Source organism: Bos javanicus, chromosome 1 (genome assembly GCF_032452875.1).
Source record: "Bos javanicus breed banteng chromosome 1, ARS-OSU_banteng_1.0, whole genome shotgun sequence".
NCBI classification, from domain to species: Eukaryota; Metazoa; Chordata; class Mammalia; order Artiodactyla; family Bovidae; genus Bos; species Bos javanicus.
In genome coordinates, this window is record NC_083868.1 from 7345707 (window position 1) to 7371680 (window position 25974).

General features: G+C 40.7%; 1 protein-coding gene across 1 annotated transcript in view; it reads right to left on the bottom strand.

The window, feature by feature from the left end:
- The window catches only part of MAP3K7CL (MAP3K7 C-terminal like), a 48055-nt gene that overhangs the window by 12990 nt on the left and 9091 nt on the right, over positions 1–25974 (bottom strand). Inside the window, exons 4-5 of the mRNA XM_061421213.1 lie at positions 16529–16590; positions 3900–4015 (exon numbers count right to left, since the gene is read on the bottom strand). Of these exons, the coding sequence (XP_061277197.1) occupies positions 3900–4015; positions 16529–16590 (178 nt within the window). The remainder of the gene's footprint in view (positions 1–3899; positions 4016–16528; positions 16591–25974) is intronic.

Here is a 25974-nt window from a genome sequence, read left to right on the forward strand (position 1 = left end):
AGGTCCATCTAGTCAAAACTATGGTTTTTCCAGTAGTCATGTATGAATGTGAGAGTTGAACTATAAAGAAGGCTGAGTGCCAAACAATTGATGTTTTCAAATTGTGGTGTTGGAGAAGACTCTTGAGAGTCTCTTGGACTGCAAGGAGATCAAGCCAGTCAATCCTAAAGGAAATTAGAGTATTCATTGGAAGAACTGATGCTGAAGCTGAAGCTCCAATTCTTTGGCCACCTGATGTGAAGAGCCAACTCACTGCAAAAGACCCTGAAGCTGGGGAAGATTGAGGTCAGGAGGAGAAGGGGACGACAGAGGATGGGATGGTTGAATAGCATCACCAAATCAATGGACATGAGTTTGACCAAACTCCAGGAGACAGTGAAGGACAAGGAAGCCTGGCATGCTGCCGTCCATGGGGTCACAAAGATTCGGACACAACTTGGCAACTGAACAACAATCTTGCCTAAACACAAAGACCATTTAGGAGAATATCTGTTGCAAAATGAATTTCTACTTCAGTAAAATGAAAGTGAAGTCACTCAGTCGTGTCCACCTACCAGGCTCCTCAGTCCATGGAATTTTCGAGGCAAGAGTACTGGAGTGGTTTGCCATTTCCTTGTGGCAGACGCATTACCATCTGAGCCACCAGGGAAGCCCACTTCAGTAAAGTGTTAAAAAAAAAACAACATGAACCGCACAAAGCCTTTGTAGGATCAAGCTCATTTTTTTACAAATATAAAACATAACCATACTTCCAGTTTTAACAATTTATCTTAGCAATTCTTTACTTCTGATACTGACTCCATATTTTAAATACAGACCATACAAATTACAAATAAAAAATGCTACATGGTGGATATAATGATCTCCTATAATCGGCCACTGTAAATCACCCCAACTCATATTTTATCCTATGCTCAACTCCCTATTCAGTGACTGGGATACAAAGAGAAGTTAAAGGGTATCGAGCTCTGCAGGGAGCTAGACAGAATCAGAAAGACAGGACATACAGTTCAGTAATAGTGATAGTCGCTCAGTCGTGTCTGACTCTGTGACCCATGAACTGTAGCCGACTGTAGGCTCCTCTGTCCATGGGATTTCTCAAGCAAGAATACTGGAGTGGGTTGCCATTTCCTTCTCCAGGGGATCTTCATGATACAGGGATCAAACTCATGTCTCCTGCATTGCAGGCAGATTCTCTACCATCTGAGCCCAGTCAGTGAGTAACTACTGATAACACTAGCCTACAAAAAGTGCCCAAAGAATCATTCCAGTAAGTTTTTCTTCACCCAGGAAAAGCGGTGGGGTGGTTGGGGAGGGATACAGGCTAAGTTCTTTTCAAGGGTAGCGTTTGGACAGATGAAGAGGAACGAAGGAGACTCTAGACAGAGCCTGATGTGAGCAAGGGCACTGAGGCAGGAAAAGTGAATAGGCGAGAATGAGCTAAAACATTCTGCAGAGGTACTAAGACCATACTGAGGCAGATCTCACAATCTAGGCGGAGAACTTCATGTCCTTTTCTCTAGCAACGTGAAACCACAGGCAGGGAAACCAGTTAGAATATTACACTGACCAAGATTTGAAGTAACAAGTCCCAATCCCAAATGGCAGAAACTGGAATGAATAAAAAGGACTTTGAGAGACTTTACCAAAAAGAAAGGAAAAAAATAATCAAAGAATCTGGTCTTTGTCTAAAATCTAGTGAATTACTTAGGGAGAAAAAAAAAGATAACATCATGATTTCAAGAAAACTCCAAACCCTTCCAAATAGGCTTGAGAGAGGAAATAAGATGAGTTTTGCAGAAACAGCAAGAATATGCTTCAATAAGAGAGCAATGAATCACTCTCATATGGTATTATGAGATCTCATAATGTTGTCCTATTGTATTTTTTGATGCAGCATATAAAAATATACACTTTACAAAACATATAATTTAGTGGGAAAGTCTTGTATTGCCACCCCCCCAAAAAAGCTACACATGCGGCTAATTTAAATAACACTATAACTTCAGTCTAAAATATTTATTATTTACAAATAAATACATAATTTACCTGGGGCTTTTTTTCCTATCACAACACCATAGTTAACACACACATACACACCAACTGGAAGATCGTTTATAAGCCACTGATAATACAAGTCCTCCCTTAACTTCATCTCTGGTTACATTATTGATAGGCATCTTCAGTTTCTTTATGACACTTTTTGAAGGACTCAGATTGTATGCAAATGTACAATCAAAGCATTCCAACCAATTTGTGAAAACTCTTTAGACCAAAAAGTAAGTCTCAGACATACAAAGGAAAAGTTGTGTTTCTCATCTCCTCATGAGCATCTTTCAATGCCCTATAGCCAAAAGTCCAGGTATGACTTTATATTTGAAGGAAAGTAAGGAAGTAAGAGGGCTTCCCTGGTGGCTCAGAGGTTAAAGCATCTGCCTGTAATGTGGGAGACCTGGGTTCGATCCCTGGGTTGGGAAGATCCCCTGGAGAAGGAAATGGCAACCCACTCCAGTATTCTTGCCTGGAGAATCCCATGGACAGAGGAGCCTGGTGGGATACAGTCCACGGGGTCGCAAAGAGTCGGACACAACTGAGTGACTTCACTTCACTTCAAGGAAGTAAGAAGATATTTGCAACATGCCAACTGGTCTCAGCATAAATGATGTCCGACCCTAAAACCAGTGCTGCTCCCGACCATATTATCCTGTCCAACTACCATTCTGGGGAGTCTTCAAAGGGTCCCGAGAGCTTCATAAATCTCTCAAAACAAAATATGTTTCCCTTAGAGTCATTTAAAAATTATGCTTTATATAAGTATAAATAGAAATATGTTGTGATACCATGTATCACTGCAGTAGGAAGAAGAAGAGCAGAAACTTAAAGACTCACAATATGTTTGGATTATGTGTCACTCACTCACCGAAACTTGATTCAGTATCTACACGCTATGTATTGCGCTTCAGGAAAATGATGGTGGGAAACACCTGACTATCCTCCCTTTTTAGGACACTTGCCATTTAGCAGGAGATGCAAATATCCATCAAAAGATCTCCCTAATAAATGTGTAAGTACACACTGACCAAAGCTATGAAAAAAAAGTGTCTGATGCTTTGAAAGGATGAAAGAACGGGGATCACCGAGTTGATATCGGCAGAATTTAGTGCAATCGAGAAAATGGATACATGTATGGCTGAGTCCCTTTGCTGTCCACCTGAAACTCTCACAACATTGTTAATCGGCTATACTCCAATACGAAGCAAAAAGTTTAATATAAAAAAAGGAGGAGAATTCAGAAGCATAAAGTTATGAGTAGGTAAAGTGAGAATGCTTTAATTAATAAACTGCCTAACTCCCTTCAGCAGAACTTTAATGACAATAGAAGCTGTGAAGATAAAAAAAGAAAAAGAAAACTTACTGGACTATTGAGCTATAAAATACAGTTAATCAACTAACACATTTACCTTATCCCAAGGAGCCATCCCAGTGGCTTCTCTACCTGAAGTGGGCATGCCAGCATTCAAGCATTAATTAAAATCCACCCTAAGACAAAGTGCCCTGGGCCTTTGAGCACATTCTCAGGGAACACCACGTGGCTCCAGGCGGTATTTTAGCATCTTTGATTTCCTGAATTAAAGAATGCTCGTTAAAAGTTAAGTTTTGAGTAGGACACACTGCCCTGGTTCCTCTGGCCGGTCTCTTTCATCCAGCACAGTTCCGCTCGTATCACTCCTAGAATCACAGATGAAGGCACAGAACCCTGAACCACAGAAAGTTCTCCTGCCCACCTGTCTCCTTCCCTCTCGCCCCCACGCTCAGCCTGTCCTCCCCTACCGTCCACCGTCCATGAGCAGCAGTCAGCGGTCAAGGATGAGGGTACCCGGGGGCGGCACACTACTTACTTTCTTTCCTCCAGCAGGGCGATCTCCTTTTTCACCTCGCGGTATTCTTCTGCTATCTGGCAGTGCTGCTTGTACACCTGCATGGATTCCATGGAGTCATGACAAGGCGGCAGAGGCTTCACCAAAAAAAAAAGAAAGAAATCAGTCCATTTCCTTGTAGCAGAATAAATTGCCAACCACTGTGCTATCCTGGTGATCTTTAGAGGAAGAGGTTTTTCAGGAGAATGGCATTGTCAATCCACACTGGACAGGGACTGGCTGATTCTATTTGACTACAAATGGAGAAGTGGCCCAATAACCGCCCCCACCCAACCCCCCCACCCCCTGCCGCAGGCATCGTCCAGTGTTATTCCAGGGCACCCTCAGGCCCAGGCCAGAGCCCTGAGACCCATGACAGGTCAGCTACCTGCCATGCACTGAAAAATAAGTCCCCTATAATTCTAAGAATCTTAAACTCTGCTTTAGAGAATATTTCGGTTGTGTGTTTCAACCACCCCTTGATTTCTATTCCTGATGCCCAGAGGCATAAATGCAACTCGTAGAGAGGAGGAGCCCTCCAAGAAAGGAGTCCAATAAACTTACTTACAAAAAAAATAAATATATAGAGTCACAGAAATAGAAAAGAAACCTGTGGTTACCAGGGGAGAATAGGGGGAGGAATAAATTGTGAGACTGGGATGAACGTACATACATCACTATACATAAAATAGATAACTAATAAGTGCTTACTGTATAGCACAGGAAACACTATTCAGTAGTCTGCAAGGACTTTTGTGAGAAAAGAATCTTAAAAAAAATAAGATGCGTGTGTATAACTGATTCACTTTGTTGTACACTTGAAACTAACACAACATTGTACATCAACTATACTCCAAGAGAAAAAAATAAAAAGAAAGAAAGGAAGCCAAACTGAAGAAATGATGCTGGCCTGGAAATAATGCTTGCAACAATTAACCAACCATATGAAAGACCAAATCCCAAATAAAACGATGCTTACAACATGTGCAGGCAAAGAGAACAAGGATTCCTGTCTGTGCTTTTCTCCCATCCTTGAGGAGGACAATAGCCAGCACACAAGTTTTTCTAACCACAACATGCTGACTTCTTTCTAGAATTTATTTTTAAAGAATTGGCTTTCCCTCAGTTCGCAATTCTAAGTTCTAATTAGCAGCATGTTATTAAACACATTACTTTGAGAAAAACTAGTTAATATTCTTTTAAAGAGGTTTGTAATCACCCTTTTCAATTATTTAATAGAAAAATGTTGCATAGTATCTGAGAAAGTGTTAGTCGCTCAGTTGTGTCTGACTCTTTTGCGACCCCAAGGACTCTAGCCCACCAGGCTCCTCTGTCCTTGAGATTCTCAAGGATTCTCAAGAATACTGGAGGGAGTTGCCATTCCCCTCTCCAGGGATCTTCCCAACCCAGGGATCGAACCCAGGTCTCCTGCATTCTTTACCATCTGAGCCCAGGGAAGCCCAGTATCTGAGAAAGATCACTTAATCGTTATACAGGCTCTTCTGTCTAACCTTCTCTTCACAGTATTCTTAAATATGTATGCTATGTGTCTGACTAGGTTACAATCTCACTAATTTTATATTGGTAAATGAGAAATAATGAATTCCTTACTACTTGTGCCTCTCATTATATTCTTCAAGGAAACTGATTTCTTTGGGTGTCATATTTAGCAGTCTCACCCAAGATGCCAAAAAAATTCTAGAAAGTTCTACAAAATTCTATAAAATCTGACTGATAAATAAGATAACCCTTCCTATTTGTCATGAAGCCTTCTGAGTAGAGATCTTCTAAACGAAATAAAATTCAGAGTAAATGTGGATGAAATTAACCTTTATGTGGAACATCTGTTGTGTTCTAATCTATGGAAATTCATCCAATAATTCTATTATGTAGTATTTTTCCTCACCGCCCTATGGACACATTCACAGCATAAACTCAGCCTGTTGGAACAATTATGCTTTTTTATAGTGAAATAAATTGCAAAGTAGTGCCCAGGAGTATTACAATACAACTCACCCCAGGAGATAAAGCCATCGCCAAAGGCATTGAGAATTCCTGGCTCCTCTAGTCCTAGAAATCACCACCCCCTCCTCAATTTTCACCTGTTATACTGGCAAATGACCAGGTGTAAGAGTAAGAGTAATGAAAGCAATTTACTCTGGGTACCCTTGCCAAGCTGCTATTAAATCACCTGTGCCCTGTTAAAGGATTTGCCTACTGGAAAGCCCTAAGACTCAACACATCCTATTTCCTGCCCTTTTGAACACTCATAAACTATATTCAGCTCAGCCCATAAGCTGCCACATGGAGGTACCCGCACAATGAATTCAGCATAGCCACCTATGTGACAGCCAGAAAATTCTAGGACTCCATGCTTGCATGCCAAAGAGGATACAGATGAGAGAAGTCACGGAAAGGGAGAAATGCCCTTTGCTGCTATGGTTTAAAAGGAACACTGAAAATTACAAATAATAATTTTCTTAAGAGGCGAGAGGCCTGTTTTCCCCCTTGGCTTGCCAACATGAAATGCTTTTTATTAAAGGGGCAAGGTTTTCATGACTTCTTTTTTTATTGGCATTGTTTTTCGAAAAGCTTTTTGTAAACTAATTTATTTAACTTTGTGGCTGCAATGCCTGGCATGTAGAATCTTAGTTCCCTGACCAGGGATCGAAATTGTGCCCCCTGCATTGGAAGTGAGGAGTCTTAACTATTGGGCCACCAGAAAAGTCCCTAGATTCATTTTTAAATTGTTCAAATATATGTGTCTTCTTGGTTTATCATGACTTTAAGAAAAAAAGACCCAGCTAAGTCAGAACCAGGTAATCCATTGTATATTCTAAATGATTTTCTTTTATGTGAACCATTTAAAAAGCCTTTATTGAGTTTGTTGCAAGATTGCTTCTGTTTTATGTTTTGGTTTTTTGGCCACGAGGCATATGGGATCTAGTTCCCTGACCAGGGACTGAATTTGCACCCCCTCGCACTGAAAGGCGAAGTATTAACCACCGGACCACCAGGGAAGTCCCTGTTGGCAGTTTTTAACTGTGGGAAATTTGAAGATGTTTTTATGTCCTGGTAGCATGATCAATCATGCTAAAGGGACATGAGGAAAGGGAGCATTTCAAGATATATTCGATATCCTCACATGCTCTCAGCAGGCTGACCATGCTATATATCACAATATTTTCAAGTCTGCCCACAATTAAGACGTTTTTCTTAACTTTTTAAAAAGCCAAAAATACTTAGTGTTCAGGGTTTTTAGGGAGTAAAATGATGCCAGGGTTCATGTCAATCTCCTGCGCCTAAGAGCTCTGTCTTCACCCAGCCTGACTTGTAACTCAGCACCAATACACATTCTTCCAATTTGCATAAAAGCACTGAAGAGTAAAATAGATTTTTTTTAAGCAAGGCAAGAAGTGATATTGCACAACCACCACAATATTATAAAATTATCTTTTTAAGTTGCCAGGAGCTGGTGCGTGTAAATGAGGAATTACTGGTTAATGAGAATAGAGTTTCAGTTTTGCAAGATGCAAATGTTCTGAGATTGGTTACACAACAATACAAATATACTTAACACTACTGAACTGTACCCTTAAAACTGATTAAGATGATAATATTTATGTTATGTGTTTTTACCACAATTTTTTTAAAAGTTAATGGAAAAAAAAAAAAGTGTCATTAGATCCTTCTGCTGCCCCCAACCCATCTTCCAAGCATTGCTTGCAGGATTCCCCATCTGAGACTCACTTTGTTCACACCCTATCTTTCTCTCCTTCCCAAATTTCTCCCCAGGGAATTAAAATTTCCTACCCCTTTATAACTTGAAACTGTGTACCACTAACCCAAATGTTGCTGGACAAACCGAAGTGCCCTCTGGTCAGCAGGACCCACTGTCTCTGGAATGGCATTTAACATCATTGGTCATTTACCCCATTTCAGGAAACTAATCCAAGAGTTTTCTAAGCACATATTGTTCTCATCCCAACAGGAATTTACCTGATATTAAACAGAACTACAGAGTAATGGGATGTGTGGCCCAGCATGACACAGCCCACTCTCACTGTTTCATGGCATAATGTGGGTGTGTGTGTGCGCATCATACCATATGGCCTTCACCAAACGTGAGTCTCTCTTCCCTTCGAATAAGCCCTCAAAATAGGAGACAATATTTACCCAACAGAGTTCACTGAATAAAGTGTTCGCCTGAGGAAATAGGTTCCTAAAATTCAAGCACAGGAATCAGGTTTCCAATTTTAAAATGGAGCTACTAGTAGGCTTACATCAGATGACAGTTTACTGGCACTCATGAATCAATCAGTCACACGTTGGTTTAAGATACTATTTAGCATGTGCTCACACTAAAAGAAATAAAAACCTAAAAAATAATGTAAAAGAATGCCTGTAGTAACCAGATGAAAAACAGCTATTAACTTCTTGGAATAATAATTAACACTTTTTTTAAAATTTTAAGTATAGTTGATTTATAATTTTGTGTTAGTTTCAGATGTATACAGCAAAGTGATTTGGTTATATAAGTGTACATATACATATATATACATTCTTTTTCAGATTCTTTTCCATTATAGGTTATTACAATATATTGAATACGTTTCTCTGTGCTATACAGTAAATTCTCATGTATCTATAACACTTTCATTTTTTATTTCAATTCTCTTTGATTTTGACTATTCTCCGTCAAGAGATTTTCATACTTATATTCCCATGCTAGGAATGGACAAGCAATAAGTAAACTCCATGTTGACACTGAATTTCTTTTCGCTTCATGAAGAGCAATTTTCCTTGTTACTTTCTCCACAGTTACCCTAAATTCTCCCTTCGTTTGGATGCATGTATTGCACATTCTTATTTAAAAAACGAAATATTGAATTTCAAAGAAATGGAAGCCAAAGATACCCTATTTGAGTTAGGGACTTTGGGAAGGTCACGTACACACTGCTGTATTCAAAATGGATAACCAACAAGGACTTATTGTATAGCACAGGGAACTCTGCTCAATGTTATGTGCTGGCCTGGATGAGAGGGGAGTTTGGGGGAGAACGGATACATGTATATGTACGGCTGAGTCCCTTCACTGTTCACCTGAAACAATCACAACACTATCAACCAGTTATACCCCAATATAAAATCAAAGATTTAAGTTTGAAAAAAATCCCAAGTATACCATCATTTGCAAAAAAGAAAAGAAAATGAAAACATAAAAATATTCTTCGGGCACTAGAGCACAAACTCTGCAAAACTGCAGAAACAACTTTTCCGATACACTGAATATGTGGTCTCTGGTCTCCTCACAACACAGCCAGTTCTAAGAAGGCTAAATTAAGACCTTCCCTTGACAGTGTCTCAAGCGAACGTTGAAACACACTTTCCCAAGACACAGATTGGGGTTTGGATGAAGTCAGAGCCCAGGAGAAGGCAGTTCCTCCTCACCCCCATCCCCTCCCTCATCCTGCCGCTGCCTAAGGTTAGAGTTTGCAAGGGCTTTAAATTACACGGCAGCGTGAGTGAACCACTACGATCTCTGGTATCCACCCCAATCATCAGGACCAATTTAACAAGATGAAGTAAGAGAGAAACCACAGGCTCCTGTTCCAAGAATGCTGGCTTGAGCCACACCACCCTATCCATCGTTTTATAGCTAGCTCCTCCCGAAATGGACTCTGTCCTCTGGAAAGAGCCCCGTGGGAACGGACCAAGCCAAGCATCTCTCCGCAAGGGGCAAAGCCAGCTTAAGCATTTCCGTTTTCTACTTGGCTTCTTCAAATACTACTGGCCCCATCCACTTAAAAAACGTAAGAATTTAATTTTCCTCTCCCAGCTTCCCATACAGAAGATATATTTAGAGAAATAAATATTCTACAGTTGCTGAGCAGACTTCTTATTTATTCCTTGATTCTTGGTGTTATCTTTATTTTGGGGGTAGCACAGAAGGTGTCTGGTTTAAATTTTGTCTCATTTCAATGTCCCCAAATGAGCAAGTATAATCTGTTATAACTAAGTGGAAAACCACAGTCAGGACTAACTGCCATATTTGAAAACTCTTTTATCTCGGAATTGTAAATATTTTTTTTACCATTTTAAGAATTGACATTTCCATAGTATCTACATCATGGTCAAAGTCATCACTAAGTAATAATTATAGCATATCTTATACATTACATAACACATTATATCATTATATATTACATATATACAATATATTAAACACATAAAATTTTATATATTGTTATACATATAAAATTTTACATTACACATAAAATTTTATATAATATAACATTATATTATATAATATTGAAATGAAGGATATTTAGGTCAATTCTATCAACATAAGCAGTATTAAAGGGACAGATAAGTCGAGTATCCCAAATGTTTCTGAGAATGCATAGCCTAAAAACTGGGCTGCTCAAAAAATAATAATAATAAAGGTATCATTGTAAAGCTCCAAGTAATCTATATATGTTTTCTGTGTAGTCACAGCAGCCAAAAAAAAAAAAAAGCTGTAATATACTTTTTAATACATGTGTGAGAGAGAAAATGGCAGGACTTTTTTTAGTGCTTTATCTGGATGTTCAAGAGCACTGTAGTAGAATCCTGGAATGCTCATCCTCCATTTTATACCATCTTTGTTTCCCAGACAGCAAGTGATACACTGATGCAAGACCTAAAAGAAGTTTCAGGAGAGACTGCTAGGATAACAAGATACTATAGTACACAACCAAAGCTAAGAAATTGGTTATTTGTGGAGGTGACATCAGTTTCTGGACTTACCAAACTCTGTCTGAGAAAAAATCAAGTTCAATGTGTACTGCAGAGACACCTGTTACTGTCTTCTCATATTAGATGGGAGGACCTTAGAAGGGACTGAAGCTATTGCTCAATTTGATTTAAAAAAAAAAAAAAAGTCTTTGTTTTCCAAATATCTTAAAGAAGAAGGCATCTCTATTCCTAACTCAAAAATCCAAAGAGATGCTTCTCTCATTTCATTTTACACATATGAAGATACTGGTACTTCAATAGTTCATTCAATAAACAATTTCACTAAAGCAGGAAATTAACATTAATTGAGCAATTATTTTGCCAAGTACTGTGCTATATCTATTCATCATCTCATTTAATTTGCACAATGATATGAGATATTTTCTCTACTTTGCAGGTCAAAAAAGTGAGGTTTGGGACTTCCCTGGAAGTCGAGTGTTTAACACCTCAGGGCTTCCAACGCAAGGGACGTGGGTTCGATCCCTGGTTAGGGAACTAAGATCCCACATGTCCCACGGCATGGCCAAAAAAAAAAAGAGAAAGAAATTGAAAAAAAAAAAAGTGAGGTTTACAAAAAGGAAATAACATGTTCCAAATTACAAAACTAGTAGATGGGGAGCGATGGTCCAAATTCAGGTCAGCCTGATGCCAGTGTGCATACCCTGGTGGTTGTCACTCCCCTTAACAAGTCTATTACAATCTAGGTGTTGGCATGCCCTCCACCTGATTATAAAAGCATAATCTTCCCAGGGTAAAAAAGATCACAAAGCTTGGCTTTGGATCTTCCATAGGTCAAACTACAATCTCCAAAACATAGCAACATGGTTAAATTTTACTAATAAGACAAATTTGGTTCTGAGCAGACCCTGGGACTGTTAAAGGATTGTGCCATCCTTCAGAAAAGAGAGGGAGGTCAGTCACGGCATCTTCTTCAAATAAAAGGAAACAGAGGCCAAAAGAAAAGTCATGTTTTTCATTCATTCTTACAAGTGGACATAGAGTTGAACCTCCTTTCTTTTGACAGTACGGTCTAAACTAGCTCTGCCCAAACACTGCCCCTAATGGACATGAAGAATTTAGAAACCAAGTTCCAGGAAAGGAATCCACACAAAATAGAATCAACCTACCATCTGCCACTGGGCTGAGGCCTATATAGAGTTGCTCATTTTAACACCTACCTTACCCCCAAGGTCTCTTGCCCAACATTTCGCATTAATAGAGACATCAAGAGAAATGTTTGTCACTGCTATTCTTGCCCAAGGCTTTTTTTGGCTTCTGTGAAAATAGAAGCACCATGAATTACATGCTCAAACATGTCCAGATTCTTGGCAAAGCAACTGAAAAATCTTGGGGGTCAAATTGGTGGTAGAGTAACTACCAAATACTTGATAGCTGCATTTTATAAACTATGAAAGAGTGTGTAATGGACATCCAAAAGTCAGAACAGATTTTACAAGTCTGTTCTACAACCACAGTATAGCAACCTCACAAATCAGACATTCTCCACCTATCCATGTAATTTAAGCAGCCCATAGGTTCTGCCACAGTTGAAAAGAAAAAAATGTTACCTAGATTCAGAATCAGAGATCTAGTCAGAAATAGCAAATTTATGTAGACCAAAATTTGACTCACATGTTTCATCCTTAAAGCAGAGACATAATAGTTTACACAAGTGTTGCAAGGATCAAATGAGATCATTTGTGGCAAAACATCCCTTGTCCAAGTAACACTCAATGTGCATGGGTGGGATTTAAATGTGAGGGTATGCAGAGAGCAGGGCTTAGCAATCATCACCTAGCATCAATTACTTTTCATATTTATAAGGCTCTAGAGAGTCCCTTGGACTGCAAGGAGATCCAACCAGTCCATTCTGAAGGAGATCAGCCCTGGGATTTCTTTGGAGGGAATGATGCTAAAGCTGAAACTCCAGTACTTTGGCCACCTCATGCAAAGAGCTGACTCATTGGAAAAGACTCTGATGCTGGGAGGGATAGGGGGCAAGAGGAGAAGGGGACGACGGAGGATGAGATGGCTGGATGGCATCACTGACTCGATGGACGTGAGTCTGAGTGAACTCTGGGAGTTGGTGATGGACAGGGAGGCCTGGTGTGCTGCGATTCATGGGGTTGCAAAGAGTCGGACACCACTGAGCAACTGAACTGAACTGAACTGAGGGCTTCCCTGGTGGCTCAGATAGTAAAGAATCTGCCTGCAGTACAGAAGGCCTGGGTTAGATCGCTGGGTTGGGAAGACTTCCTGAAGAAGGGAATTGCTACCCACTCCAGTATTCTTGCCTGGAGAATTCCACAGATGGAGGAGCCCAGCAGTTTACAGTCCACAGGGTCACAAAGAGTCAGAAACTTTCACTTACACTTTTTCAGAGACAAGTAAGAATCAGTTCATCCTCAAGCAAACAGTTACAACCACAAAGCACTCATATACCTCTGTAACCTAACTTTTATTCTTCTGTAGAGGATTATGATGGTCGGTAAAATTCCAAGAGCCATTATTATGTGATGAAAGCACAAGGAACTGACTATAAAGACAGCCTGCTTCACAGAATCGATGGTTCCTTTCATACATAAAGCATTTTCATTGCTTTCAATATAGAGACTTTCTGCTGCAGAGTGGCTTAAATTTATATGCTTATGCTAAGCATGGAAATAAGAATCTGCTTTTAGATATAGCTTTGTGTTATCTTTCCCCTCTCAATCCTTATCTTCATATATTTTAGTCACTCATACCCTAGAATGTATAATAAAGGTAACAGACAACAGTCTTAGACAGAGGCAACACTAACCAAATGGCTTGACTAATGGTAAATGTTTATAACAAACTCAATCAGATCCTTCACCCAAAAAACAAGCCCTCACTTAAGTGCTTTTAGTTGTACTGCTGGGAACGTTCTCTCTAGTCATGAAGTGGTAAAACAATACTATAGGGACTTCCCTGATGGTGTAGTGGTTAATTAAGACTTTGCCTTCCAATTCAGGGCATGTGGTCAGGGAGCTAAGATCTTGTGTGCCTCGTGGCCAAAGAAACAAAATATAAAACAGAAGCAATATTGTAATAAATCCAGTAAAGACTTTAAAAATGTTCCACATCAAAAACTCTTTTAAAAAAAATGAAAAAGCAATGCCATATTTTAGGGTGAGAAAGTTGAGGGTGTGAAAGCTGAGGGTTTGGAAAGTTGGGGGTATCATAACCCCTGAAGCAGAAGACAGCCTCTCAACTGACTAATTCATTAAAGCTCAATAAAGATGAAATAGTCTCACTGGATTAAATAATTAAATAGACTTAATTTCTAGTATATGTCAAATGGGATTAAAGCTGTAAAATTCAAATGGATCTTGCAATACTTTAACAGAAGAATTATCTGGATAACTTCCAGGGGAGCTATGAATCCTGTGAAGAATGATCCACGAGTCAGAGAAGACCATTAATGTTCCCAAAGGAAAAAAAATTGTCAATACAAAAAAGTAGAATTCATGATCCACACTATTGATGGGGGAATAAGAATCTGAACACACATTCACTCTTTTATTTTCAAAACATGTTAACTCCTTAATTTCAGCTGACTCCTATGATAATAAAATAGCTTTGAGGTAACAGTAAAATAAAGGAGAAAAGCTGTGACTGGGGAAAAAAATAGAGTTATTATTTTGCAATCCCAACTACACCAGGAGTAGCACATACACAGGCCTCCGGAAGGACAGAACCTAAGCAAGGGAGGCTGTGTGTCATGTGAACGTGCCAGACTGGAAAGCAGAGGAACGGCTGAGTTGTCCTCCATGATGAGAAGAGAGGCTGGGGGGTGGGGTTATTCCTCAGGAATCAGGAGAGTTGGGTGGAAGACCCCACATGGGGACGGGAGAAGAAGGAGGTACTGTAGGTAATAGCTGCAGAAGACATTTTAGAGGAGAATGGAGCTGTCTTTTGACAGCTGTGTGGTCATAACCTCCCACCTCCTGGACCACCTTCAGTAATCTCTATATTATTGATATGGCTCTGTTGGCAGGCTTTCTATTGGAGGGCTGGGACGACGCCCAGGACTGTGCAGAGATGAGGTAAGGGCTTCTCCAGGAGGTCTGATCACGCCTGATGTTGACCCATGTTGGGTCAGCACCACGTCTAGTCAACATATACCCATGTTGGGTACGTTTTCAGGGGACCACCCCAGCAGTGGAGCACCACTCTTCAGACCCAACCTGGGTGCTTCCAGATTACAAAAAAAGGACCCTATCTCGGGTTGCACAGGGCTCATTCTTGGTTCTTTCTACCTCTGTCAAGGGCCATTCCAGTCTGGGGGTCCCAAATTCAAATGGCATTAGGATACCAGGCACATCCACAAATGTGAAAACTGCCAAGTATAAGTCAAGGAGAAACATCAGCTGGGAACTAACTGGAGGTGGTAACCCCCTGCCCCCGTCAAAGATTTTCAGAATTGGTATTCAGAGGAAAAAAAGTGGTGACTAAACAAATATCTGTAATGGAATTCCAGACCGCTACTAGACTGGTCTAAATGTGACTGCAAAGTGAAGTACTCAAGAGAACATCTGACCCAAGGCCAGTATCCAGTGTTTTCAGCAGAACCTCTTCCTAAAGTCATCTTTCTGAAATCATATATCATCTGAAGAAAATTAATGTGTCATAAATTAGCTCCTTCCAAATAATTCTGGTGTATTAAAAGAGGATATCTTTGATAGATCATCCATAAATTATGCATACAAAATATCAGGTTGGCCAAAAAGTTCATTAGGGTTTTCCATAAGTACATAAAGTATTCAGAAGATTTAGCTTAAAATAATTACATTCTATTTTTAAGAATTCTCAGAGAACTTGGGAGGAGATAAGGGTGGAGTTGAGAAATGAAAATTATTCTGAATCTTGCCACACATGCCAAGTCTCCCTTGTAGTTTATCACTAAATCACCAACCCACCATGGGCCAAAACTGCAATGGCCCAGAAACATCCACAGGTAAGGAGAGCAGGGACCAGACCACCCCCACGTCCAAAACGCCTTCAAAGGAGGAGCTTGCTATAACAACTTAGAGGGCTGGGAAAGGGTGGGAGGTGGGAGGGGGGTTCACGAGGGAGGGGACATATGTACATCTATAGCTAACTCATGCTGATATATGGCAGAAATGAAACCAACGTTGTAAAGCAATTATCCTTCAGTTAATTTTTATATGATATTATACATATTTCAATGCCATTCTTGCCATTCAATGCCATTCAATGCCTTGAAATATGTATAATATCATGTATGAAACGAGTCGCCAGTCCAGATTCGATGCACGATACTGGATGCTTGGGGCTGGTGCACTGGGATGACCCAGAGGGATGGTACGGGGAGGGAAGAGGGAGGAGGGTTCAGGATGGGGAACACATGTATACCTGTGGCGGATTCATTTCGATATATGGCAGAACCAATACAATATTGTAAAGTTTAAAAATAAAATAAAATTTAAAAAATAGATTTACAGTATTTTGAGCAGATAGTGAAACATATGCAATATATCTGATAAAGTATGTATTTTAATGTGAACAATGAGTAATAAATATGATAATCTTATATTAAAAAATAAATTTTTTTTAAATATAGGAACTTGTTTATACCCTGAGTTCTTAATATGCTTGTGCTATAGCCAGATAAACAGACAGAGACATTACCTGAGAGTTCATGACCTGGAGTCCTAGAAATACAGACCTCGATGATGTGAAATCTCCACTCTATCTACAAATCAGTCTTTCCCAATTAGATGACTTTTCCATTCACTGTATTTTATGAAACTAAGGAGGAAAAGTGAAAGACTCTATAGAAAAATGCTTACCTGTAGTTGCTGCTCTAATTCTGGAAAGACCAGAGGAATGGCATCTTCAGGTGGTGTATCATCTAAAACATGAAAATAAAAATTCCTCACTATGAGAGCCCTTTCTCCAGGGAGAGTGGTCCTGCCGTTACCATCTTTGGACCTGTAAACATCAGTTAGGGACAGAAAGAACGCAGAAGGCAGTTTTGCTCATTTTTGATACACTGTGCTCTCTCTGTCCCCAAATTTTGCAAGCAGAATCCTCAAATGCTCAGTCTGGTAGTTCCCCAATGAAGCACTGCTTGTCTTTCAATACTCTGACGTTAGCCAAAACCAAAACATATGATATGCAGGAAAGTACTTTATTTAATAAGGTGATAATGAGGTGGCCAGGACAACCGCAATAGAACAGAAGAACGTGTGAGTGAAAAAGAGAAGTGTTACTTCTGCCCTGAAAGACTCCAAGGGCGGCCAGCTTTGATGGCTTTGCCCTCTGCCCTTACCACAACCCACTCCGCTGATGCAGGAGAGTCCACAACTCTCTACTGACTACCCTCCACTGGCTGGCGGCAATAGGCAGGTGTTGGGACTTCCCCAGTGGCCCCATGCTGGGAATCCACCTTCCAATGCAGGGGACGTGGGTTTAATCCCTGGTCAAGACATTAAGACCCCACATGCCAAAGGGGCCAACTAAGCCCATGACATAACGAGAAAGCCCACGCAGTGCAACTAGAGAAAGCCCAAGCGCCACGAGGAAGACTCAGTACAGCCAAAAACATTAAAAAGAGGCAGGTGCTGCTGGATCAAAAGGCGGTTCACAGAAGCATCAGAGGAAACCTGATAAGCTTACCCAAATCTCTTCAAGAATCTGCTGCTGCTATCTTTGCAATAAGGCTAATCTCCTTAGACGAAAAGACTATGGGAATTGTACCAGGCAATCACTGGGCAGGAGGAAAGGTTTTCTACAGCAGAATTTCTGAACGAATTCATGCCAGTTGGATTCACATGGTAAGAAAAGCTGTGCATAGAGCCAGAAGAAAGTGCTTCTCAAGAATAATATGACCTTGAAGCAAAGCGTTTTGACCCTTACTAGAAAGTTTAAAAGAGTTATGGGATCTAGAGTAGTGAGTAGCTATTGGTGTCCATTCTATTATTCTGTACAGATAAAGACAGAACTATAGGGGACTTCCCGGGCAGTCCAGTGGTTAAGACTCCAAGCTTCCAACGCAGGGGGTACAGGTTCAATCCCTGGTCGGAGAACTAAGATCCCACGAGTCTTGAGGTGTGGACAAAAATAATTAATACATAAAATATAAACGAACAAAAAATGAGAAAATTCTGAACAGAAAAAATATTAAAAATATATATATATAAGTGTAGTGGTTCTGGTTGAGGCTTAACTAAGCATTTTAGCATTAATAAAGACTGTCTTAAAGGTTTTCTAAAACAAAGAACATACTTCTGACCTTTAGCCATGGTTCAAAAGGACAGCTCTCTTGTCAGCAGAACCTCTGTATCTCTGGCCCTGTGGGTCCACTCACCATTCATTCCCAGTCCTCTCCTTGCTGACAACACCTAACCCAGGTATGACTATGAGAATAAGATGAAATACAGGCTAAACGAATAATTGAAAAGCCAAGTCTATTTTAAATTATAAAAAAAGAAAGATCCTGGGGTTTTTTTATGTTTTCACTTCCATAACTAATTCATTTATAAAAACCATTGAAGTTCTGTTTGAAACTCAAGAAGGGATATGGGCCATACACAATGCAAAAGGCCAGCATCCTCTAACCACTCCTTGACAACATAATCCAAATAAAATGCAGTAGACAAAGAGTAGACAAAGGCTTCCCATGTAGCTCAGCTGGTAAAGAATCTGCCTGCAATGCGGGAGACCTGGGTTTGATCCCTGGGTTGGGAGGATCCCCTGGAGAAGGGAAAGGCTAGTATTCTGGCCTGGAGTATTCCATGGACTGTATAGTCCACGGCGTCACAAGAGTCAGACAAAACTAAGTGACTTTCACTTTCATCCAGAAGAAGAGTCCAGGTTTCTGAGGGATTACATTTCCTCCAAGGCACCAAAGACAATCACCAGAAAGATGATTCAAACAAAGATAGGATTCATCCCTGCCAAATGCCTCAAGAGCATCTGGTACATTTTATCCAAGAGTAGTATAAACAACAACGAAGTGTAACATACCCCCACTTAAGAGTGGCTTCAGACAATAACAATGCGGTAACAACTGTGAATTCATCTGCGCCTGTACCTACCAGACAATGCCCCCATGTCCACTGACACTATGCAGCTTCAGAGAGCAAGTAGAAATGGGGGGACCTTCTTCCCAAGACCCTCGCTGCAGGCTGGAGGGCCATCTCACCTTGAAATGAGGACGTCAATCCCCTGATCCTTCAAATGGACTCTTCCTATTCAGAAGTGACAACTTCTGCTCAATATTTTGTGACTTTTTCAATCCATCTCATCATTCGCAAAGAATTGGACAATAAACAGGGTTTTTAAAAAAAGAAATAGTCCTTGTTTCTATTGACTCTTTGGAGGTAGCCTTTATTATAAAACCTATCGTTTGTAAAACAGATTTTGGTTTAAGGTGCATTTAAATTGACTTCAGTAAAATATCAGTAACTCAAAGAGGAAAGTGTTAGTCGCTCAGTCATGTCCAACTGTGATCACATGAACTGTAGCCTACCAGACTCTTCTGTCCATGGAATTCTCCAGGCAAGAATACTGAAGTGGGTAGCCATTCCCTTCTCCAGGGGATCTTCCCAACCCAGGGTGCAAACCCAGGCCTCCTGACTGCAGGCAGATTCTTTACTGTCTGAGCTACCAGGGAAGCCCCGCACAGAGATAAAACATCAACAATAACCCAAATAATGATTATTTCAGCTCATTGAGCTCAAGGCCAGCAACACTGTTTGGCATGGGTAAAGGGGAACCTATTCTACTTTGGCACCCCAACCCTAATAGTCATAGATGAGCAGGCACTTGTTAGGAGGAGAAACCACTCTTATGAAGTACCAGAGTAGAAAGTGCATTCTAGAATTCTAGAAGACAAGCCAGGAATGGAACTCAAGGCTTCCTGGGACTTAATCCCCCTTGTTCCCTGTGAAATCACGCTCCTTCCTGCTTAACTATAAAAAGGGGAGAGGGGAATTATTCATCTTTATTACTATAGTAAACAGCAAATATCTGGTATGACTCAGAATTAATAAAGCCCATTATAAAAATCTGTCATTATTGATACTCACACCATATATAATAGAAGCACATACATGGAACCAAGTTGACAATTTTGCAGATAAGTAAAGGCTTAAGACTGAATTCCTAGAGTTGAAAAAAAAAAAGTCTGATTGATTGACATAGAAATAAACACATAAAAAATATTTTAGAAAATAAAGGCAAGATTTTTGTTAAGGAATGGATCAGGTTGGATTAATCCAAGCAGGAAATGGCAGCGGAAACAAGAAAACCAAAGACAGATGTAAGGAATTGGCTGTGTTTGAAAGCCAGTCCTGTATTTCACTGCCTGATGCCATCTGGTTTAGCTGGCATCCCTGCCAGCCAGGAATTTCAGGGCTTGCAAAGCTGCTTACAAAGCTGCTCCAAGTTGATGTGTGGTGTGTTTACTTTTAAACAGTGGCTGCCTTCTCTGACTGGTTTTAAAAATAGGCAAATATTCTAAAAGCAGAATAATGAATCACTGGATCGGGCCAAAATGAAAGAAGAAAAATGACTCAGGCGGACTAGGAGCACAGCTGTTCCACAAACATTTGGCCAAATCATTGTAAAACATTTTGACAGTGATATCAGATCGGAGTTCGTAAGTTCAGTTAGGTTTGTTTTGACAATTCGAGAAGCACAAAGTAGAGTGTACAGTAGCTATGTAAGACACCACCTTGGCAAATTTGGCTTTTGTTTTAAAAAAAAAAAGGAGAGTAGCTGCTAGATATGTGTATAATGTGATAAAAATCAGAATGCAAGTACATCTTTTAAAATGTATTTGTTTACCAAATATTTATTGAATACCTGTTATATTCAAGGCAGGGACTGAGGTTCTGTGCTCAACTGGCACACCACTTTATCACATTTTTAATGCACTAAGAAAATAATTCATAGGCTTCCTTTTCAAAATGGCACTGTGGGCTTGATGGATCAAGCAAAATGTAGCCCCAGGAATTTATAAAAGGATGAAAGATAAAGGAAAGAATGAAAGAGACTTTTTTTTAATAAACAGATGTTCACTGCCTGTTTTGCCAGCACAATGTGACTAAGTCAATGGTACTTAAGATAGAACTTTCTGATTGGTATCCCAACCATTATGACATACCATAGTACATTTTATGATGGGCTTGTCTAAGCATCTATTTAGCAGCTGTTGGATTGCTTTGGTGGTTATTCTGTTTCAGATTTCCTTAAATTGTCTGCTCTGTGATTCTCCATGAATGGGATAAGCAAGACCCATTGGGTCTGTAACCCAAATCCTCGATGATATTTAGTAATTAGAGCTATGCGGCCAGAGCTCTCAGAGAATGCTGCAGCTGGAAGGCACTGGGCAATCATCTGGTCCCAGAGTCTCAGAGCAGAGCTGAAGACAAAGGGCCCCAAGAAGGGCAAGGAGTCTCATAAGCGGTGTCACCCCACTCAGGGCTCTTCTCATGCTGCCCTGCTCTGCTTCACCTTCTGCTCCACAGTTTCCCAAACTTTTGTACTTCATGAGCCAGGAACACATTCCCCCAAACACTGGGAGTCATGCCCTTGTGTGTGGTATGTGTGTGTGTCTGTCATTCAGTTGTATCTGACTCTGCGACCCCATGGACTGTAGCCCACCAGGCTCCTCTGGGGACCTTCCCAATGCAGGGATGGAACCCAGGCCTCCCCACTGTAAGCAGATTCTTTGCCATCTGAGCCACCATGGAAGCCCCACGACAACAATAACATTGGATAAATTTAGCTTTATAGACACACATAATCACACACACACACTACCATGTTCTTACTTCTCTTAACATCAGAGAGGAAAACTTCATCAAAACCAAAGCATGTCTATGAACCAGTGTTTGAGAACAACTGCTCTAGACAACATCTTGACTGGACTCTGGAGTCAACCATCTCCCCCTACCCCTCAACCCCTGTGCCCCCAATCCTACATACAACTAAGTCTATCTAGCCTTCCAAACTCTAAATCCTTGGTAAAACAAGTGTAGCTCTCCACCCAGAGAAGATGACCTCAGGAGAGGAAGAAGTCACGATCAGAGAAAATTCCCAAGCCTCACTCCACTCCCCAACCAAGAAGCTGAGAGACAGCTGGCATAGAATCCATTCAATGCGTCTACACGTCCGGCAGCCAGAGCCGGCTTCCTGGGAATGCACCCACACAATTGCAATCGCCCTTCACAGGCGGTCCACACTTGGCTTAATGATCTGAGTACGCTGTCTTGAAATTCTTAGTAACTTTTGAACCAAGAGCCCCAGAATTTTTGCACCATGCCTCCACAAATTGTTGTCCTACCTACAGGACAACCCCTGGTGCTGGTGCCCAGGAGACTGTCTTTCAAGATACATCAGGGGCAAGCTGACACTAGAGAGGCAAGAGTTTGGGCGGTGCCCACAGTGCAGAGGCTCGTCCAAAACCTTTCCTGTTTACTGTTTGCTTGTGTAGACTCCTAACCACTAATTACATGGGCCAGTGCCACTCGGTAGGATAGACAGACCTGCATTTGAATCTCAAGTTGGCCACTCTTTAAGTGGTGAGAGTGGAAGATCAACGTCTCTTGGAGACTCAGTTTTCTCCTCTGCAAAATGGGTGTGACATTCTCTGTCTCAGATTTATTATTAGTAAAGGAATTCATATGTCAATCATTTAGCCTAAAGCCTAGCACCTAGGAAATAATCAGTAGTAATAATGAATGCTTAAGATAATCGCGTTTACTTTCCATCTTTTCACCATAAACTCAGCCAAAGTTGTAACGGCGAGAGAAGGGGTATGTGTGTGTGCGCATGAGGCATGCGTGAGTATATGTATAATGGTGTGGATTAAGGGTATTATCTTCATCATCTGAATAATCCAAAGAGAACAGGTAAGATCAAGATCACCGACTCTAATTACTGAATTAGAGTAATTCAGTACTCTATGTAATTTAACTCACCTGGAATCAAGATTGCTGGGAGAAATATCAATAACCTCAGATATGCAGATGACACCACCCTTATGGCAGAAAGTGAAGAGGAACTCAAAAGCCTCTTGATGAAAGTGAAAGTGGAGAGTGGAAAAGTTGGCTTAAAGCTCAACATTCAGAAAACAAAGATCATGGCATCCGGTCCCATCACTTCATGGGAAATAGATGGGGAAACAGTGGAAACAGTGTCAGACTTCATTTTTCTGGGCTCCAAAATCACTACAGATGGTGACTGCAGCCATGAAATTGAAAGATGCTTACTCCTTGGAAGGAAAGTTATGACCAACCTACATAGCATATTCAAAAGCAGAAACATTACTTTGCCAACAAAGTTCGTCTAGTCAAGGCTATGGTTTTTCCTGTGGTCATGTATGGATGTGAGAGTTGGACTGTGAAGAAAGTTGAGCACTGAAGAATTGATGCTTTTGAACTGTGGTGTTGGAGAAGACTCCTGAGAGTCCCTTGGACTGCAAGGAGATCCAACCAGTCCATTCTGAAGAAGATCAGCCCTGGGATTTCTTTGGAGGGGATGATGCTGAAGCTGAAACTCCAGTACTTTGGCCACCTCATGCGAAGAGTTGACTCATTGGAAAAGATTCTGATGCTGGGAGGGATTGGGGACAAGAGGAGAAGGGGACGACAGAGGATGAGATGGCTGGATGGCATCACTGACTCGATGGACGTGAGTCTGAGTGAACTCCGGGAGTTGGTGATGGACAGGGAGGCCTGGCATGCTGCAATTCATGGGGTCGCAAAGAGTCCGACACGACTGAGCGACTGATCTGATCTGATGCCAAGTTAAAGATTTCCCTGGTGTGGCCATAACTTCAGGTCTTTAAGGTTTAATCTCTTCATTCAAATCTGAATTTTAAAAGGGTTTGTCTTTACTTCCCTATCAAAGCAAACATTATATAAAATAATGTTTAAAAAAAATTTTAAGTTACACATGAAAAGTCTTTTGAGTACTTTCGTTTGAAATCTAAAGATTCACATTATTTTTAGAAATAAATAAATGACATAGGGCGGCCAACTCACATTACTAATACATCAAAAAGCTATTTTAAGATTTATAGATAGCTTGGTTCTTGTTAGAGCATCATATCGTTTTGAAACACTTCATCCTTTTTTTAAACTTTGTTTTCTGCTTGTTAAACATTCGAGATGAGACTGCTTTAATACACATTGAATTTTCAGGGCCCATATAATTAGGACTAGAGATACAGATATGGATAAAGGTACAGCTTTGGTATGATACCTAGTAGGTTGTCAATTAGTAAAAATCACCATATTACTGTAACCAGTACCTAAAACTATCAGGCAAACAGATCATATATCAAATAGACTGAGTGATATTTCTCTGCATGGAGAGACCTTTTTAAGTTTAAACATAGATTTTATATTTCTATGAAACACTCTTCTAGTCACTATCATTGTAGCTATCATTTTGTGAATCTTATTGATTTATTCTTTTGTAAGAATTTTTGGACTTATTTAGCTTAGAAACGGGCTTCCCTGGTGGCTCAGACAGTAAAGCTTCTGTCTGCAATGCTGGAGACCCAGGTTCGATCCCTGGGTTGGGAAAATCCCTTGGAGAAGGAAATGGCAACCCACTCCAGCACTCTTGCCTGAAAAATCCCATGGACAGAGGAGCTGGCAGGCTACAGTCCATGGTGTCACAAAGAGTCAGACACGACTGAGCGATTTGACTTTCACTTTCAGCTTAGAAACATAGTCACTCACTCAGAAACCTGTGTTCCAAGAACCCTTTGGAAATACATTTATTTCTCAGCACACCACTAAATAGAATTTACCTCTCCCTTTCTTCTTTCCTACTCTGTGAAAACGTATCCGAACGAACTTTCCCTCATCGTCTCCCAGGACCACCAGGGAAGCCATTTGCTGACAGGAACACTCATTTGTTTATTACTTGGATTCCTTCTTGCCTTGCTTGCACTCAGGCATGTCTGATTCTTTGTGACCCCGTGGACTATAGCCTGCCAGGCTCCTCTGTCCATGGAATTTCCTAGGCAAGTATACAGGAGCGGCTTGCCATTTCCTCCTCCAGGGGATCTTCCCGACCCAGGGATCGAACCCTCGTCTCTTGTGTCTCCTGCATTGGCAGGCAAATTCTTTACCACTGTGCTACCTGGACCCTACCTCTAAATGGGTAATAAAGTAAAATTAACCCCAAGGGCCTGGCTTTGAATCTTTTCCCATTATTTATCAGAGGCTTGATTAGAGTGCCTGCGTGCTAAGTCGCTTCAGTTGTGTCCAACTCTTTGCAACCCCATGAACTGTAGCCCACCAGGATCCCCTGTTCATGGGATTCTCCAGGCAAGAATACTGGAGTGGGTTGCCATGTTCTCCTCCATGGGATCTTCCCAACCCAGGGATCAAACACGTGCCTCTTCTGTCTGCTGTCTGCATTAGCAGGTGACTTCTTTACCACTAGTGCCTCCACAAGTTATTTAACCTTCCTTAGCCAACATTTCCACTTCTGTAAAATGGGTATAATAACATCTTTTCAGCAGAGTTGTCACTTGGACTAAATTGATGAGATAGTACAAGCAAAAGCACCCAGGAACTCCATAAGCATTCATTTCCACTCTGATCTTTTCTTTACAGCCTTAAGCAACAGATTCCAACCAATAAATCCAGCTGTATCTAAAAAAATCTTCACCTGGTATCAGAAGCACGAACTCAGAGGGGTTATCGATATTGTATTATAGATTTTATAGTATTTATTAAGTTCTAACTAGGGTTCTCTATTCTGTGCTCTACAGATCAGGGATCCCCAACACCTGGGATCCAAAGCCTCATGATCTGAGATGGAACTAATATAATAATAATAGAAATAAAGTGCACAAGAAGTGTGATGTGCTTGAATCATCCTAAAACCTACCCCTCCTTCTGTGGAAATATCGTCTTCCATGAAACTGGTCCCTGGTGCCAAAAAGCTTGGGGACTGCTGCTGAAAAGAATACAAATATAGGAGATCACACCCCCACTTCTAAGAGCTTGAGTGGTTTTCAGCTGATTGTTGTCAGCTCATGAGAGATGAACTCAAAGTAGGGTCAGAATTGGGACAGAATGTGACTCAGGAAAATGCAAAGAGACTCACCCAGCCCATGTCCTCAAATGCCACCCTTACCAAGTTGGCTGGTAGAATTCCCGCAGGAACTTGATCCCTAGGCTTCCTACTGATTCCCCCATGGATACGCACAAACACACCGAGAGAGAGAAAAGGGTCAGTCTTGACATTTACTTATTGCTTA